Source organism: Brassica napus, chromosome A6, assembly GCF_020379485.1.
Source record: "Brassica napus cultivar Da-Ae chromosome A6, Da-Ae, whole genome shotgun sequence".
NCBI classification, from domain to species: Eukaryota; Viridiplantae; Streptophyta; class Magnoliopsida; order Brassicales; family Brassicaceae; genus Brassica; species Brassica napus.
Window position 1 is genome coordinate 28,408,631 of NC_063439.1, and position 16,828 is coordinate 28,425,458.

General features: G+C 38.9%; 3 protein-coding genes across 3 annotated transcripts; 2 read left to right on the forward strand and 1 right to left on the reverse strand.

Moving 5' to 3' along the window:
- Window positions 1-1,452: 1,452 nt before the first annotated feature.
- LOC106349541 (COP9 signalosome complex subunit 4) lies at window positions 1,453-4,307 on the forward strand. The gene is made up of 14 exons (XM_013789534.3): window positions 1,453-1,708; window positions 1,791-1,942; window positions 2,009-2,112; window positions 2,194-2,254; window positions 2,460-2,552; window positions 2,640-2,740; window positions 2,816-2,924; window positions 3,014-3,058; window positions 3,237-3,305; window positions 3,398-3,489; window positions 3,591-3,633; window positions 3,707-3,766; window positions 3,886-3,945; window positions 4,019-4,307. The coding sequence occupies exons 1-14, from the start codon at window positions 1,579-1,581 to the stop codon at window positions 4,091-4,093; spliced, it is 1,194 nt and encodes a 397-aa protein (XP_013644988.2). The 5' UTR covers window positions 1,453-1,578; the 3' UTR covers window positions 4,094-4,307.
- On the reverse strand, window positions 4,295-5,639 carry LOC106349540 (outer envelope pore protein 24B, chloroplastic). The gene is made up of 3 exons (XM_013789533.3): window positions 5,350-5,639; window positions 4,909-5,268; window positions 4,295-4,567 (listed from the first exon to the last, which is right to left on the reverse strand). Exons 1-3 carry the CDS (start codon window positions 5,545-5,547, stop codon window positions 4,487-4,489), a joined length of 639 nt encoding a protein of 212 aa, XP_013644987.1. The 5' UTR covers window positions 5,548-5,639; the 3' UTR covers window positions 4,295-4,486.
- Window positions 5,640-13,018: 7,379 nt separating this feature from the next.
- On the forward strand, window positions 13,019-16,519 carry LOC106349539 (probable E3 ubiquitin-protein ligase RHG1A). Its single transcript, XM_013789532.3, has 6 exons — window positions 13,019-13,211; window positions 13,871-15,361; window positions 15,431-15,487; window positions 15,609-15,710; window positions 15,801-15,941; window positions 16,029-16,519. Exons 2-6 carry the CDS (start codon window positions 13,967-13,969, stop codon window positions 16,179-16,181), a joined length of 1,848 nt encoding a protein of 615 aa, XP_013644986.1. The 5' UTR covers window positions 13,019-13,211; window positions 13,871-13,966; the 3' UTR covers window positions 16,182-16,519.
- The last annotated feature ends 309 nt before the right edge of the window (window positions 16,520-16,828 follow it).

The following is a 16,828-nucleotide window of genomic DNA, read 5'->3' on the forward strand; positions in this document are numbered from 1 at the left end:
TATAAATATCTGATTTTTCAGATATTTAAAAAATTTACAGATATTTGCAAAAATTTATGGATATTTATAAATATTTATGGATATTTCATCCACTTTGTTTGATGAAATAAATTTAGAAAAAAACATACAAGTTTGTTTTCAAAACAATATTTTTTATATTATAAAAATATAAAATAAAGATTAGTGACACTATGTGTTTTATAAATTTTTTAAAATTTTTTTAATAAAACATAGCGTTTTAGAAAATTATACTTTTTATAAAGATTTTATATTTCTTTCTTAATTTAATAATTTTATAAATAAAACTAATAATAATTATATAAAATTATACATTTAATATTCTATATTTAATTGTATATATACATATGTATGTATAGTTGTTGGAGCATATCAGATATCTGATTCTAAGTTTTTAGTGTTTGTGATTTGTTTAGTTTTTAACGGATATTGATTTTTGCTTTGCTTCGATGATTTACGGATATCCAGATTTTTTAGATCGAATCGAAACGAATAACAAATCGAATCAAAATTAATAGATAAAATTACCAGTCCTGCATATTAATCTTCACGTTGTCTAATATCTGACTGATTGAAGAAGTGAAATGCAAAAATATAGTAGTGTTTTGGTATAAACAATAGGAACTTCTGTTGGCACATACTAAACGGTAGAGATGTTAATTTTAGGACTATGGTGTGAGAACAAATGCTGGAATGGACCAAGTGCAGTCAAAAAATTCTAAAGACTTCTTCATTTTTCAATTAATTTGCATTTTCTTTAAAAATAGAAAATGTAGAGGAATGACAACTATCCGTAAATGTAGTAGTCTACTATTTCCGTTTTAGGTTTTCTACCTTAGTTTTTAGCGATGTCGGGTTGGTTTGGCTGGAGGAGCTCTCATCGGAGGATGATTGACGCTCTCCGGTGGTAAATGGGCGATGGTTTGTGCTAAGCCTTCTCTTCGGTGGTGGTGTTTAATGGTGGTGGATTAGCTCTCCTTCTGCGATTGATGCTATCCGATAATAGAACTCCGTCTTGAGGGCGTTAGCGGTGATGATGGTGTGGAGCTGTCGAGCTAGGGTGTGTACCGGTGGATCGATCGTTGGAGATGGCACCAGGGTTTCGATTGTTGCGGGGGACCGTCGCGGATCGAAGCGGTGGAGCACGAGAGTGGCGATGCCGTTTTCGGATGTTGGGTAATTAGGATTTTCGATTTGGGCTTATGGACCTTTGTTTGTGCTGATTAGGTTGTTCTTTGTTGGCTGGGCTTTGTAATATTTGGGCTTGTCCTACTTATAAATAAAAATATTGAGGGAAAAAAAAGAGGAATGACAACTATCGTTATAAAAGTTAAAAAAAAATTACCAACCCAACCATTTAAAATTCGACCCAGATAACATCATATGGATCTGGATCCGGGTCGGTTCTTTTATCAAACCTTTGGTGCCTTAGTTAAATAAAGCCTCCCTTGGAGAAAGAGTCTCTCTTTCCCGTGTTGTAATGAGTGTATATATATATTAAGAAGGAAAAGAAAAATCAGAAAAGGTTTCTTAGGGTTTGTTTGATCCAAGCGGAAGAGAATGGAAGAAACGTTGAGGAGCGCTTCAGCAATCGCTGACCAGCGTCAGAAGATCGAGCAGTACAAACTCATCCTATCCTCTGTTCTCTCCTCCAACGATCTTCTCCAAGCCAAACACTTCATCGATCACAGTAAGCCAATGAGAGAGTCTCTTCTCAAAGTTTTCTGAACAGGATTTGATTTCGTTTCGGGGTGACAAAATCGATTTTGCAGTTCTGTCGGATGATGTCCCGTTGGTGGTTTCGAGGCAGCTTTTGCAGTCTTTCGCACAAGAGCTCGGGAGACTTGAACCAGAGACCCAGAAGGAGATTGCGCTCTTCACACTCACCCAGATTCAGCCCAGAGTTGTCTCCTTCGAGGAACAGGTTTTGTCTGCATGCATCTATTCGCTCAAGGTTGTGTTTTGCTTATACAAAATCTCGTCTTGGCAGGCACTTGTTATCAGAGAAAAGCTTGCGGCTTTGTATGAATCTGAGCAGGAATGGTCAAGAGCTGCCCAGATGTTGAGTGGCATTGATCTCGACTCTGGAATGAGGTATGACATTGACACGGCAGCTAAGTTCTATTTTCTTTTCTCCCTTTGTGTGTTCTTATTTTGGATTTTTTGTGGTATTAGGGCTGTTGACGAAAACTTCAAGCTCTCCAAGTGTATCCAAATTGCTCGTTTGTATCTCGAGGTTTGTCCTACCTTTCCAATTACATAGGCACAATAGATTTTGTCTCCCTTTCATCAATTTTATAAGCATTTAGATCGCAATGTCTATATTTATGTGTTGGTACTTCTAACTTAACCAGTCTGTTGACCAAATCTGTGTGTTAAGAGCATTACTCTGCTTCACCACATCACTTGAATAGTACTTTTGTTTGTTTGAATCTCTGCAGGATGATGATGCTGTGAATGCAGAGACTTATATAAATAAAGCGTCTTTCTTGGTGAACAGCAGTCAGAATGAAGTTTTGAATTTGCAGTACAAGGTTGGACCGCCTTTAACTTTCAGTTTATGTGCTGAGTGACTAAGGAGCATTTTGATTTTGGGTTTTAACATATTATTTCATATTCAGGTCTGCCATGCTAGAATTCTGGACATGAAAAGAAAGTTCTTAGACGCTGCACTTCGTTATTACAGCATATCTCAGATTGAAAAACGCCAAATAGGGGATGAGTGAGTGAATCGGCTTCTCTCCATGCGTTATCATTTTTCTTTCAAACTTTTCATGTTTGTAATGTTATCCTACAGAGAGATTGATGAGAATGCACTAGAGCAGGCCCTATCTGCTGCTGTCACATGTACCATATTAGCTGGAGCTGGTCCTCAGCGTTCTCGTGTTCTTGCAACTTTATACAAAGTAACTCCCTCTCCCTGTGAATTATTAATAGAGTGCATTTTGTTCTGCCTTCCCTATCTATAATTTTCTCACTATCTCTTTGTTAACAGGATGAACGCTGCTCCAAGCTGAAGATTTATCCCATTCTGCAGAAGGTTCTATCCATTATTTCTTCTATACGTACATTTATGTGAATTTTAACTTAATAGTATCGTTTGAGCTGGCTTGTTACTTCTATATCAGCCTGCAAGATGTTCTAAACAATCTCACCATAGCCTTTAGGAACTTGGTCAAAACTACATGCTGACCTTAGATTGTTATGTAAATTTGTAGGTGTATCTGGAAAGGATTTTAAGAAAACCAGAGATTGATGCTTTTGCGGAAGAATTAAGGCCACATCAGGTATGGATTGTTATGATTTGGAAGAAATATTTGCAAACTTATCTTTATTTGTTAGATTCATAACAAGATTTCTTTTTTAATGGTTTTCACAGAAAGCAACTTTGCCTGACAAATCCACTGTTCTTGACCGTGCCATGATTGAGCATAACCTTCTGAGTGCAAGCAAACTTTACACAAACATAAGGTCTAAATATGATGTAGAATCAGTATCTTGTACCTTTTCTTTGTGTTTCTGAGGCTTGGTTGGTTTTCTAAACTCAGTTCTCCAAATATTTTGTGTCTTAGGTTTGATGAGTTGGGAACTCTACTGGGAATTGACCCAACCAAGGTATTATTCAATATCAATATTTGAATCCTTTTTGTTTGTTCTGTGTTTAATGGCACAAGTTTTCTTCATGAAGGCGGAGAAGATAGCATCTAATATGATTGGCCAAGACAGAATGAGAGGTTCCATCGATCAGGTTAGCGTCTAACACACGACCACAACTTGGCTGGTTTATTATGCGAGCCATGAGAGAGTTCAAAATCAAGAAGGTTCTTACATGAGTTTTGATTCGTTATGTTCTATGATAATGTCCAGGAGGAGGCTGTGATACATTTTGAAGATGACATTGAGGAACTACAACAATGGGATCATCAGGTTCGCTCTTTCTCTCTAGCAGCTATGTTTTTTTTGTGTGGAATAATGACTGAAAAGTGGAAGCTGTGTGCAGATATCTGGATTATGCCAAGCTCTCAACGATATTCTGGATGGGATGGCGAAGAAAGGCCTACCTGTTCCTGTCTAATTCATTACAAGCTATGAGGTGTACTTAACTATAAGCCGAAGAGAATCTCATAGCCTAAGCTTTTGCCCTGTGTGTGTTTTGAAGACGGTTTACATTCGTTTCATATTGATGCCCTAAGCTTCTTTTCTTTTTTGCAAATTCATGTCCTTACTTTTAGTTTATAATTTGATATTGAGAAAAAGATTGGTCATGGAATGAGGATTTTTAAGAACCATTTGCAGATTTTCATTACATTCAAAGGAGGTTTAGGGTACATTTTTCCCTTAGAACAAATTATTTTTCAAGAGAGACGCAATGAGAAAGCCAAGGGCCGAATCACTGTTGGAACAAAAAAGGTTGGCAGAAAGGTCTAAACTAAAATCGATTGTAACAAGCAAACAATAAATTGGGACATTAAATTTCAAGGTTCCAAGTTGTCTCTGCTGTCAATTTCGGCGTTTTAACTTCCTCTGCCAAATTCACAGACGCACATACCTGTTTCAAAACAAAAGGTTGAACCAACAAAACTTTCAAAAAGTCCATTAAGCTGCTTTACGAACTAGTCGTTTGCTCCAAGAGAAAGCACATCTAATGTCCAAATGACATTCGCAGTAGTACACAGAACCATCTAAAAACTCCCCAATGGATCCTTTCTCTATGTATTTTTCTCTATATTCTACGTTTTCATATTGTGTACAGAGAAAAAAAGAAACAGTTTCCCTTTTCTCATATCAATTGTACCAAGTTTCAATTTAAGTCAGTGATGTCAATTTATAAAAAAAGGATTATTAACTGGTTAAAGAGGATTTAACTTGCTGAGGAATGTTTTGTATTACCTTGAAAGATCCAGGGGATTTGGAGTTCCTAGACCATTCCACACCAAGCAACTTACTAGACGTTTGATAAGTGGCCTTGACAACATCATCCCCATAAACTCTCCTAGAAACCGCAAAATCCCAAGCCTTCTTTGCAAAGTCATAGCAAGGCTCGAACGTCGCAATCCTCCCGTGCGCATAAGTGTACTTAAGCTTACAGTTGTTTGTTCCCACCATGTAATTAGCAGAGACTTTGTTCACAGGATCAATCACAAGGCTCCCATCCACAACTGTTCTGTTATCAGCTCTGCTATGAATGTAAGTCAGTTTCAACGGCTTCTCAGCAACCCGCACCGTGTTCATGAACTGAAACCTAACATCCTTAATCAAAATGATTCTATGTTAGGTTTAAGAGTTAAGGAATCTTTCTAAGCGACAAGGAGTGGTGGTGGTGAGTGTTACTTTCTTAGGGACGTTATACTCGACGATGAAGAAGCCAGGCTTCTCCACGGCCAGAGAGAGGCCGTTCAAGGTAGGACCAGGGACGAAGGTGGCATCGGTCATGGTGGCGCGCAGCTTAATATCGCCCGCGTTGAAGGCCACTGAGCCTACCCCGGTGCTCTTACCGCCGTCGTACTTGCCTTTGACGGAAGCCTTCATCCTCCCCTTTGACACTCACAAAGCGTTAGGGAGATGTTTGGTGAGAGTGAGAGAGAGCGGCGAAAAGAGAAGCCGATAAAAAAAACCACCTTATTCTCCGCTGCGACTAGTGTTATTGTTGTTCGCACGTACACAATGCTCGCGCGTGCGGTGTTTTTTTTTCTTCTTTTTGGTTTCCCCTAAACCCTCAGCATATTACCGACGGTTCACTTTAATAGATTTTGGTTTATGGAATTTAGGTGATGATTGTTTTGTTACATCTTAGGTTTTGGTTTTTGATTTTTTTTTATTTTTTGGTTTTTAGTTTTTGACTTTGCAGTAAATTTTTTTTTTTTCTAAATTTGATTTGTGGTTTTAGATTTTAATTTTTTGTTTCTGGTTTTTCTTTTTAAAAGAAATACAAATATTATTAAAAATAAAATATTTATTATTGAAAATTATTTTAAAACAAAAAATTCAAATATAAAATAAAACTATTGTTCTACTGTAATTTTCAGCCAAAAACGCGAAAATACTTAAAAGTCATAAATGAGATTTATAATTAATTGTAAGGACCAAAATATAAATTAAAAATAAAATTTCAAATATATAAAAAAAAAATTTTGGAGATGCTCTAATGTATTTTTTTCTATTGGATCGGTCGATAGAACATGTAAAATAAAGTCATGTATATATATTGTTTTATTTATTTTTACTATCTGTGTGGTTTATAAATATATTGAAGGTTGTAGACAAGATAGAGATACTCTACGTGACTCGGAAGGTTTAGGTTGATTGGTTAGATAGGATTATGGTTAATCCGGTTAAGTCTTGTAAGTCCAATTGAACCGGTCTCTCTCTTAGTAAACCGTATATGTGTGTGATGAGTGAGTCAGCTCGTAGTATAAGAGCTGACGAGCTTTGAGTCTGTTAGATGGTGTGAGCTGATTAGGATTGTATCAGTCGCAGCGGTTAGAGTGAGAGAGATCGCGATCGAGTCTGTGTAACGGAGCTCGCTTGTGAGCGGTTAGTATTTGCTGGTTCGATCCCAGCTCCGGTGAGCTATAGCGGCCACACCTCGTTAACGGTGTGGTGCGGTGAACACCGGGTCAACAGATCACTTGTTGGTTCGAGGTTACGTCGGAGAAGGAGATCAAAGCGTAGTAGATCTTCACAAATTGGTATCAGAGCTGAGGTTTCAAGTTACGGCGAAAGAGGAGTCTCAATCAAGATCTGCAATCAATCGATTTCAAGATGACGACTCACAAGATCAAAGTCAAGATGTCGATGTTCGACGGTACTGGAGACTTTGGGATCTGGAAGAAAAGGATGCTCGCAAATCTCAGCGTGCAAGGCTTAAAGGATGTTCTCACTCCACAAGTCAAAGAAGATCCGCTGAAAGTGAAAGAAGATAAGGATGTTGAAGACGACGAAGACTCAAAGGATAAGAAGATTCAAGATGAGATCGCAAGGAAGGAACGCGACGAGAAGGCAATGAATCTGATCTTTATGAGCGTAGGAGATCACGTCTTGCGGAAACTAGATAAGTGCACTACCGCGGCAGAGACGTGGGAGCTCTTGGATAAACTCTACATGGCCAAGACCCTGCCTAACAGAGTTCATGCTCAGCTTAAGGTTTATTCCTTTAGGATGCAAGAGACAAGAACAATCGATCAGAACGTTGACGATTTCTTGAAGCTCATAGCAGATCTCAACAATCTCAACATCGAGATTCCAGAAGAGGTACAGGCTATTTTGTTACTCAATGCTTTGCCCAACAGGTATGACTCACTGAAAGAGACTCTCAAGTACAGTAGAGAAGCTATTAAGGTGGATGAGATAGCAAGTGCAGCTAAGTCTAAAGAGATGGAGTATAAAGATTCTCCCAGTTCAAGAACAGCAGGTGAAGGAAATTTTGTTCGAGGCAGAGCAGAGGCTAGAAGCTCAAACTCATATGTGAGTAAAGGAAAGAACAGGTCAAGATCCAAGTCAAGAGATGACAAGCGTGTCTGCTGGATCTGTGGTAAAGAAGGGCATTTCAAGAAGCAATGTTACAAATGGCTTGACAAGAATAAGAATCAGCGACAAGGCTCAGACAGAGGAGAGTCTTCACTGGCCAAGGATGACGCAAAGGATCTTGTTGGGCTGTTGGTTTCTGAAGCAAATTCAGCTGAGTCAGACAAAGAAGAGTGGATTCTTGATACTGGTTGCACATTTCATATGACGCCAAGAGATGATCTGTTCATAGAGATGAAGCCTGCATCTGGGGGAAAAGTTCGCATGGCTAATAATACAATCACAGAAGTAAAAGGCATAGGTTCAATCAGGTTTGAGAACCATGACAAGACTACATTTGTATTACACGATGTTAGATATATGCCTGGTATTGCGAGGAATCTAATCTCCATGGGAAGTCTTGAAGAGAAAGGTTGTGAGTTCAAGGCTGCTAAAGGTGTTCTCAAAGTAATAAAAGGTTGCACGGTGTTTATGAAAGGAGCCAGAAGACAGTCTCTGTACATTCTACAAGCTAAAGCTAGGGAAACGGGTTTTAGTATTGGAGAGACCGGAAACGTTTCAGAACAGAAGGATGGTCAGGTCTCAGACATTCAACTATGGCACAGTCGCATGGGTCACCTTGGACAGAAGGGAATAGAAGTTTTGATTAAGAAAGGTTGTTTTGGAGATTTGAAGAAGACCGAGATGAGTTTCTGCGAAGACTGTGTGATTGGTAAAACTCACAAAGTAAGTTTTGGTCCTGCACTTCACATTACGAAGGAGAAGCTGGATTATATTCATTCGGATCTTTGGGGGTCACCTAACGTTCCACCAAGCTTAAGCAGGTCTCAATACTTTCTCACGTTTACTGATGACTACTCGAGGAAGGTATGGATTTACTTCCTCAGGCGAAAGGATGAAGTTTTTGAATGTTTTGTTGAGTGGAAGAAGATGGTGGAGACTCAGAGTGAAAGAAAGATAAAAAAGCTGAGAACAGATAACGGTCTCGAGTTCTGTAACGTTCAGTTCAACTCTTTCTGTAAAGAAGAAGGGATAGTGAGGCACAGGACATGCACTTACACACCTCAACAGAACGGGGTGGCAGAGAGGCTCAACAGGACGATCATGAACAAGGTTCGAAGCATGCTGAGTGAGAGCGGATTTGAGGTAAGGTTCTGGGCAGAAGCTGCGGCAACAGCTGTTTATCTCATTAATAGATCACCATCCTCTGCTATCAACTTTGAGATACCAGAAGAAAGATGGACTACAGTTACACCAAACTTTAAAGACTTAAGAAGATTTGGGTGTTTAGCGTTCGTACACACGAGTGATGGCAAGTTAAATCCAAGAGCAAAGAGGGGTTACTTCACGGGTTATCCCGAAGGGGTTAAAGGCTTTAAGCTGTGGATCCCTGAAGAAACGAAAGTCATTATATCAAGAGATGTAGTCTTCAGGGAGGAGATAGTATATAAAGAAGACAGACGTGAGTCTACATCTCATGATAGTTCAAGGAGAGAAGCTCCAAACTTGATCAGTTTGGAGTTGGAAGAAGACGATGCTACTGAAGAAGCATCGAAAGGATCTGAAGGTGGAGCTACAGAGACATCAGTTGAGAATGAAGAAGAAGGTGGAGAAGATCTCGGGGAGTATCAGTTAGCAAAGGATAGAACTAGGAGACAGGTGAGGCCTCCGAAGAGACTCGAAGATTATGAGTGCGATGCAGCTGATGGGGAAGACATATATGCGTGTTATATATGTGATTTACCTGAAGACGGAATGACAGAACCATCTTCTTGGAGAGAAGCAATGGAAGATCCCGATAGTGATCTTTGGAAGGAAGCCGCAGGTGATGAGATGTCCTCATTAAAGAAGAACGGAACATGGGTCCTAGTTGACAGACCTGAAGGTCAGAAAACTATTGGTTGTAAATGGGTGTTCAAGAGAAAACCAGGGATTATAGGAGTTGAGCCACCAAGGCACAAAGGACGTCTAGTTGCGAAAGGTTACTCGCAGCGAGAAGGCGTGGATTTTCAAGAAATCTTCGCGCCAGTTGTCAAGCATGTGTCGATAAGATACATCTTGTCTGCAGTAGTACATTTCAACATGGAGCTTCAGCAGATGGATGTCAAGACGGCTTTCCTCCACGGGTTACTTGATGAAACAATATACATGGATCAACCGGAGGGCTTTGTAGACAAGAAGAATCCTCAGAAAGTGTGTCTCTTGAAGAGGTCTTTATACGGCTTGAAACAGTCACCTCGGCAGTGGAATAGGAGATTTGATGATTTTGTCAGGGCTCAAGGTTATACAAGAAGTGAATATGATCAGTGTGTATACTTCAAGAAGAACAGTTTGGGAGTTTATGTGTATATGCTTCTCTACGTGGACGACATTTTGATTGCTTCAGCTGATAAGGTTCAAGTGGATCGACTGAAGAAAGTTTTGAGTTCTGAATTTGAGATGAAGGACCTAGGAGATGCGAAGAAGATACTAGGGATGGAGATACACAGAAACAGAGAGACAGATGAGTTGTGGGTCTCTCAAGAAAGTTACTTATGGAAGGTACTGTCAAATTTTGATATGGATCAGGCAAAACAAGTCACAACACCTATTGGAGCTCATTTCAAGCTTAAGTCTGGAACAGAGAAGGAACTAAGGGATCAGGCTGAGTACATGAGCAAGATTCCATATCAAAGCGCAGTGGGTAGTGTCATGTACGCTATGGTGGGAACGAGATTGGACCTTGCATACGCAGTTGGTCTAATTAGTAGATTCATGTCGAAGCCATTGAAGGATCACTGGCAAGCAGTCAAATGGGTTCTTCGATATATAAAAGGAACAGTTGATACTAGACTGAGTTACAAGAAGAAAGGAGAGTTCGTTATCAAAGGCTACACAGACTCAGACTATAATGGCGATCTAGATCAACGAAGGTCAACGTCTGGGATGGTCTTTACAGCAGGTGGCAATCCCATAAGCTGGAGATCATCACTTTAGAAGGTAGTAGCTCTATCAACTACGGAAGCAGAGTACATTGCTCTGTCTGATGCCGTGAAAGAAGGTGTGTGGCTGAAGCGCTTTGCAGAAGAGCTTGGTTTCCCGCAAGATTCTGTAGAGATCTTCTGTGATTCACAGAGTGCCATAGCATTGTCAAAGAATGCAGTATATCACGAGAAGACGAAGCACGTTGCGACAAAGTATCATTTCATTCGTGATCTCATAGCTGCGGGTGAAGTACAAGTTTTGAAGATAGCGACAGAGTACAATCCTGCAGATATCTTCACGAAGGTGCTACCAGTTTTCAAGTTCCGCGAAGCACTGAGGTTGCTTCGAGTCTCCAAGAACTAAGTTCAGAAGGAGGAATGCTTGTGACCGGTAAAGGTTACAAGGATCGTCTGGTAAAAGACGTATAAGAAGAATGTCTCGGTAAAGAGGAATGTGGTGACTTCATCAAAGATCTTCATCAGGTATGTATGAAGGTATCTTGTCTAAGGTGGAGATTTGAAGGTTGTAGACAAGATAGAGATACTCTACGTGACTCGGAAGGTTTAGGTTGATTGGTTAGATAGGATTATGGTTAATCCGGTTAAGTCTTGTAAGTCCAATTGAACCGGTCTCTCTCTTAGTAAACCGTATATGTGTGTGATGAGTGAGTCAGCTCGTAGTATAAGAGCTGACGAGCTTTGAGTCTGTTAGATGGTGTGAGCTGATTAGGATTGTATCAGTCGCAGCGGTTAGAGTGAGAGAGATCGCGATCGAGTCTGTGTAACGGAGCTCGCTTGTGAGCGGTTAGTATTTGCTGGTTCGATCCCAGCTCCGGTGAGCTATAGCGGCCACACCTCGTTAACGGTGTGGTGCGGTGAACACCGGGTCAACAGATCACTTGTTGGTTCGAGGTTACGTCGGAGAAGGAGATCAAAGCGTAGTAGATCTTCACATATATGTATATTAAACTGAAACCTTAATTAAAAAATTAGTAAACAAAAATAATGGTAATTATATATGATATTTTTAATTAAATAAAAGTGCTTTGTAATTTTATTTTGTAAAAATTAACTAAAAACGACACATAGGAAAACCTAAGTATCAATATTTACTTGTTCTTGGTACTGAAAACGTTGGTGAGGAACTGAGGATGTATGTGGAATCACTGGAGAAGAAGATGCCTAAGTCAATTAGTGGTCATGAAATATATTGAGTGGTTGTCGACTGGGTTGTGTTAACAAACACATAGAAAACTTAATTAATGGGCCTTCGAGTGAATATATTTTTTTGTTCTTAGTGGCAAGAATATTTTGTTGAAGTATCAATATTTGATTGGCCTGACTTTTCTTTAATTGTTACTATCTAAGTTCCAATTTTTGATATTTTTATATAACAGAAATTACAAAAGTCTGTATTGTGAGTTTCAACTATTCACATCCATAGGACCATATAACATGATGTTTCACGGACTAAACATTACCAACATATTTATTTTACTATATACTTTGCTATATATATATTTATCAAACATTTTTATATTCCAAAATAAAAGAGCGAAATTACATTTATTTTCATAATTAAAAAATATTGCGTATGAAATATGTTTTAGTATTTACATAATTTCAAACACAAAAAAATTACTTCTATAGTTTTCATTAATTGTGTTTGGGTTTATAGAATTAAAACCAAAAATTCATTATGATTTTTTCCATAAATGAAATAAAAATATGCATGACCAGAATGAAATTGCCACTTGAAGTTGTTTCTTTTTTTTTTTTTTTGAAACACGGAATTGTGTCTAAAAAATCAAGTTATGTAGGGGGTGTGAACCTGATCATTTGTATTTTAGGCTAAAAAAAATTATATAAAGAATAAATAAAATTGATTGCGAATTATTTATAACATGATACACTTTCTACAAAACGTTTTTTTTATAGATTTTGTTTTTTAATTTTAAATTCATAAGCTGATAATCAGTGCCGGTCATAAAAATTTAAGACCAAGTTTGTAAACTTGAGATTTTACCATTAGACCTAAAAAAACGATTGAAAATATGTGGCCGAAAATATATTTATTGTGAAGCGGCCAAAAACCACTGATTTCTTTGTTTAAGTCCAAGGGCCGGCTCTGCTGATAATCTCTGGGAGTAGAAAATTTAAGTAAATAATATTTCTAATGAACAAATGTCATCTTGTGTTTATTTTTAGTTGAGAATCTAATGAAATTAAAGAAAAAAGAAAGGCAAGGATATGAAAAGATAAGCAATCAGAAAGCACACCAAATGACCAAAGTTACATGGTAACAAAAGGAAAGAAACCAAATCTGTTGGTTTAGTTTGGTTCGGTTTAGTTAAATTCAAAAAACAAAGAGAGGAAAATTGAAAAACGAGGGACGTGTGAAGAAGCAAAGGCTAAGAACTTGCCAGCTTGCTGCTGTCTCCTCTTCAAACAATTTAATTTATAGTATAAAAAAATTTTTAATAAGTTTTTTTGTTGGTATTCGTTGATTAAGGCTAAGCTTATTGAATTCTCCTCTTTGGAAACTGCTCTTATGACTGACCATTTTGCTTTCTTTCTTTCTTTATTTTTCCTTTTCATAAAAAAATATACATTTTTAAGTTTTCCTAACGTGAATTAAAACATTGCCGTCTCTTCCTCTGCCTAATAATCAATCCTCCCTTCCTCTTCTCTCTCTGCAACAAAGCGGTACGTTCTCTCTCTCTCTTCCTCAAGTTTTGTTCTTTCTTCTCATCCCAAGATTAATTTAGATCGGTTATGTTTTTCTATTTTCTTTTTATTGTTGGGTTTTGATTTTGTCATATCTGGGACTTATCATTCGGAATTGAGAAGAATCTCTGTTGAAACCGATTGTTCTAAAGTTGGCTCCTTTATGTATAGATCTCTAATCAACTTTTGTTTGTTTTGATAGAAAGCTCTCTTCTTTACCCTTTATTGATGATATCTTCATCTTCTGATTCTGTCTTGTGGGTTGTTTGCCTGACCGACCGACCACCATGCCTTTATCTTCCTTCAAGCTGTTTGCTAGCTCTTGGGACTTTGTGACACTTAACTTCCTTTGCTTGTTGTTTTGTCAACCTCTGTCTCTAGGTGTCAAATTGATACTTCATTCACCTCTTATGAAGTCATATGTCATCTGTTATGAATTGTGTTTTACTTGGCCAACTAATCTATGAGTCAGTGAGTTGTTTTAAGCTATTGTGTGATTTTATTTGTAATTACAGTTCTAGGAACTATGTTTTCATTGAGAGCATTTGAGTGTGTTTATGAGTTTCTTCCTTTTTCATTCACAATTTAACTTTTCTTTGTTACTGAATGATTTATACTGTCTTTGTTCTTTTTTTCAGTCTCCACGTTAGGCAGGCACATTGCTAGAGGAGCAAAGAAAGTCTCGCGAGTCCTCCTCTTCTCCCAAGTGTAACTGTGGTTAAACTTTAGCCGAGATGCAGGGAGAGAGGGCCAGTCTCGGCTATTTATCAGAGGGCTTAAACTTTGAGCATGGTTCCACCTCCAGTAATGGTTTGATGGATCACTGGGACGGTCTTGGTGATAACGACTTGCAGGACTACATGATTGCAAATTCTGAATCTCTCGCTCACTCGGTTTACCCTGAACAACATAGGTTTAGCCTCGGCGAGGAGGCTAGCTCTAGTGGCACGAAGAATGAAGCTTCCGGTCACAATGAGCAACTAAGAAATGAAATAATTGATTTAGACTCAGATTCTGAACAACCTTCTGGGGACAATCAGAATGTCAACCTGAATGCAGAATATATTGAACTTGACGAGGATATTGATGTGGTTGAAGCTAACGGATCAGGGAACAGGGCTTCACAACCTGGCAGACCTTTCCAAGAGACTAGTGTTAGAACAGGTTCTTCTGTTGATGCATCCTGCAAGAGGAAGGCTATTGAAGGCAGTAGTAGTGGTCAGTCTTCTTTAGGTGGTTACCATCACGGAGAAAGCAGCAGTTCGTGGACCCCAGTTTCTACCGAGTATAGGTCAGTAAATGGTCTAAACATATCTGGATCTCGAGGAGAGGTCTCTGCTACTGCTTCAAATTTTCTTGTAAGCTCAAGTAGAAATACATGTGTCAGGAGTAATCCCTCTGAAACTGTAAGCCCAGCTGCCTTTTCTGCGGGAACTGTTGTCAGGCGACCTGTCCCTCCACCGCACTCTAACTTATCAAGACTTGTACCATCAGATCATCATGGACAATCCCTAGGAAATATCTTCTCACGGAACCCAAATCCTCCTGCACCTGTTTCAAGGAATATGCTACCACCATTTCAGTGGACTGAGAGCTCACTAGCGGGTGAATCATTCAACTCCACCGTGCCCACTGAGAGAAATAATCTTCATCTAGAAGACACCAGGTCAAGAAGCATAACAGCAGCGAGTGTTCTAGAGAATCCCTTGTTTAATCCAGCTCCTGACCTCAGCAGAAATGCTAACCTGAGTATTGCATCATCATCATCAGTGTCCAGGACAGGCTCAAGCACAGGTGTTCAAGCACCATCTTCTAATCTAGCGTGGACGCCTCACCGGAATTTACCACCTCACCAAAGAAGAAGATCGGAACTTGCCCATAGGTCATTGATTTCTTCCCTTTCTGCAGATGCGAGATCTGGTGATCATCATCCACCACTTCGTTCGTTGGCTCCTCCTGCCCCTCAGGATGGGCTTGTGCTTCAGCCTGGTGGTGGTGATAGTAGCCGGGCATACTCGAGAGCAGGTCTGTGGCTTGATAGACAAGTGGATAGTTTGGTTGGGGCTCCTCAATCTTTAAGGGCTTTGGCAGCTGCAAGCAGAGGAAGAAACAGACTTATGGTATCCCAGGTCAGTTCATACAAGTTCGGTTAACCTTGATGGTTTTTGTTAGACTGACAGTGAGTCTCTTTGAAACAGATGCAGAATATCTTGGAAGTGATGCGGAGGGATCCGAATCATAACTTGCGGCTTGAGGTTAGTTTCTCCTTGGGGCGGGCTCAGTAGAATAAACAGTGTTCTAAAATTACAAGTGAACTTGTCTTCTCTCTGTCTCTGTTGAACTTTAAAAAGTAATGTGAATTGCTTGATTGTCCAGGACGTTATGCTTCTAAATCAGTCAGGGATATTTGATGGGGCTGCTGGTATGCATGACCGATATAGAGACATGCGGCTTGATGTAGACAACATGTCATATGAGGTTAAAGCCATTAACAAACGATAAATTCTGTCTGGTGGTCATGTTAGATCGTTAAAACCTCACTCACTCCTGTTGGTTCATAAACTTTAGGAACTGCTGGCACTAGAAGAGCGGATTGGAGATGTGTGTACAGGTGTAAACGAAGAAACCATATCAAACCGGTTGAAGCAGAGTAAATACAAAAGCAGCACAAAATCTCCAGAAGATGCAGAGCCATGCTGTATTTGTCAGGTACGAGTTGCTGCAAATCATAATATAACAAGAAAGATTATGTTTCTTTTTTCGTGCGAGTGTGAATGGTGAAACTTGGTGGTGTAGGAGGAATACACTGAGGGAGATGACATGGGCACGTTAGAATGTGGGCATGAGTTCCATAGCCAATGCATAAAAGAATGGCTGAAACAGAAGAATCTCTGCCCAATTTGCAAGACGACAGGCTTGAACACAGCCAAGAAGCGTAAAATAGGATGAATGAGAGCTTCTTCTTTTTTTTTGTATTTGTTTTTACAATTCAGCTTATGAACAAAAAATGAAAGAAACAAAAAAAGACACCCTCAAGCTTCCTTCCACCAGTGCAGAGCCTCTCACCGGAAATGCCTCCACAGGCTAGTTGGTCCCTTTTGTTTGTTCTAGTAGTCTGAATATGCATTATATGATTTTAAGGATCATGATATGGTTTGTGATTGAAGGTAGAGATAAAGGGTGATAGGGGAATGTTGGGAGAATGTATTTGCTTTTTTCGTTTCTGGATTGGTATGGATAATTTAATTTACTCATTTGTCAATTAATGTATGAATCCATTGAAAGAAGTAGCAGGATGTTGAGTCAGCCAGTTTAGAGAGCTCTCCCTTTGTACCTGTTACAAAACTTTTTTGTGTTGCCGGACATATTCATATTTTCTTAAACATTATACTACATGGTCGGTCCACACATATAGTCTATATATATAATAAAGCTAATATACTCTTTAAGACTATAACCAAAAAGAGACTAAATTTTGTAATTAATTTTGATAAGTTTTGAATTATAATATAAAATATTGTAATAAGAACTGGTCCTCTTAGTAAGTTGATCAAGCAATGGCTTAAAATTTAGAAACTCGTTAAGAAGCTAATTTC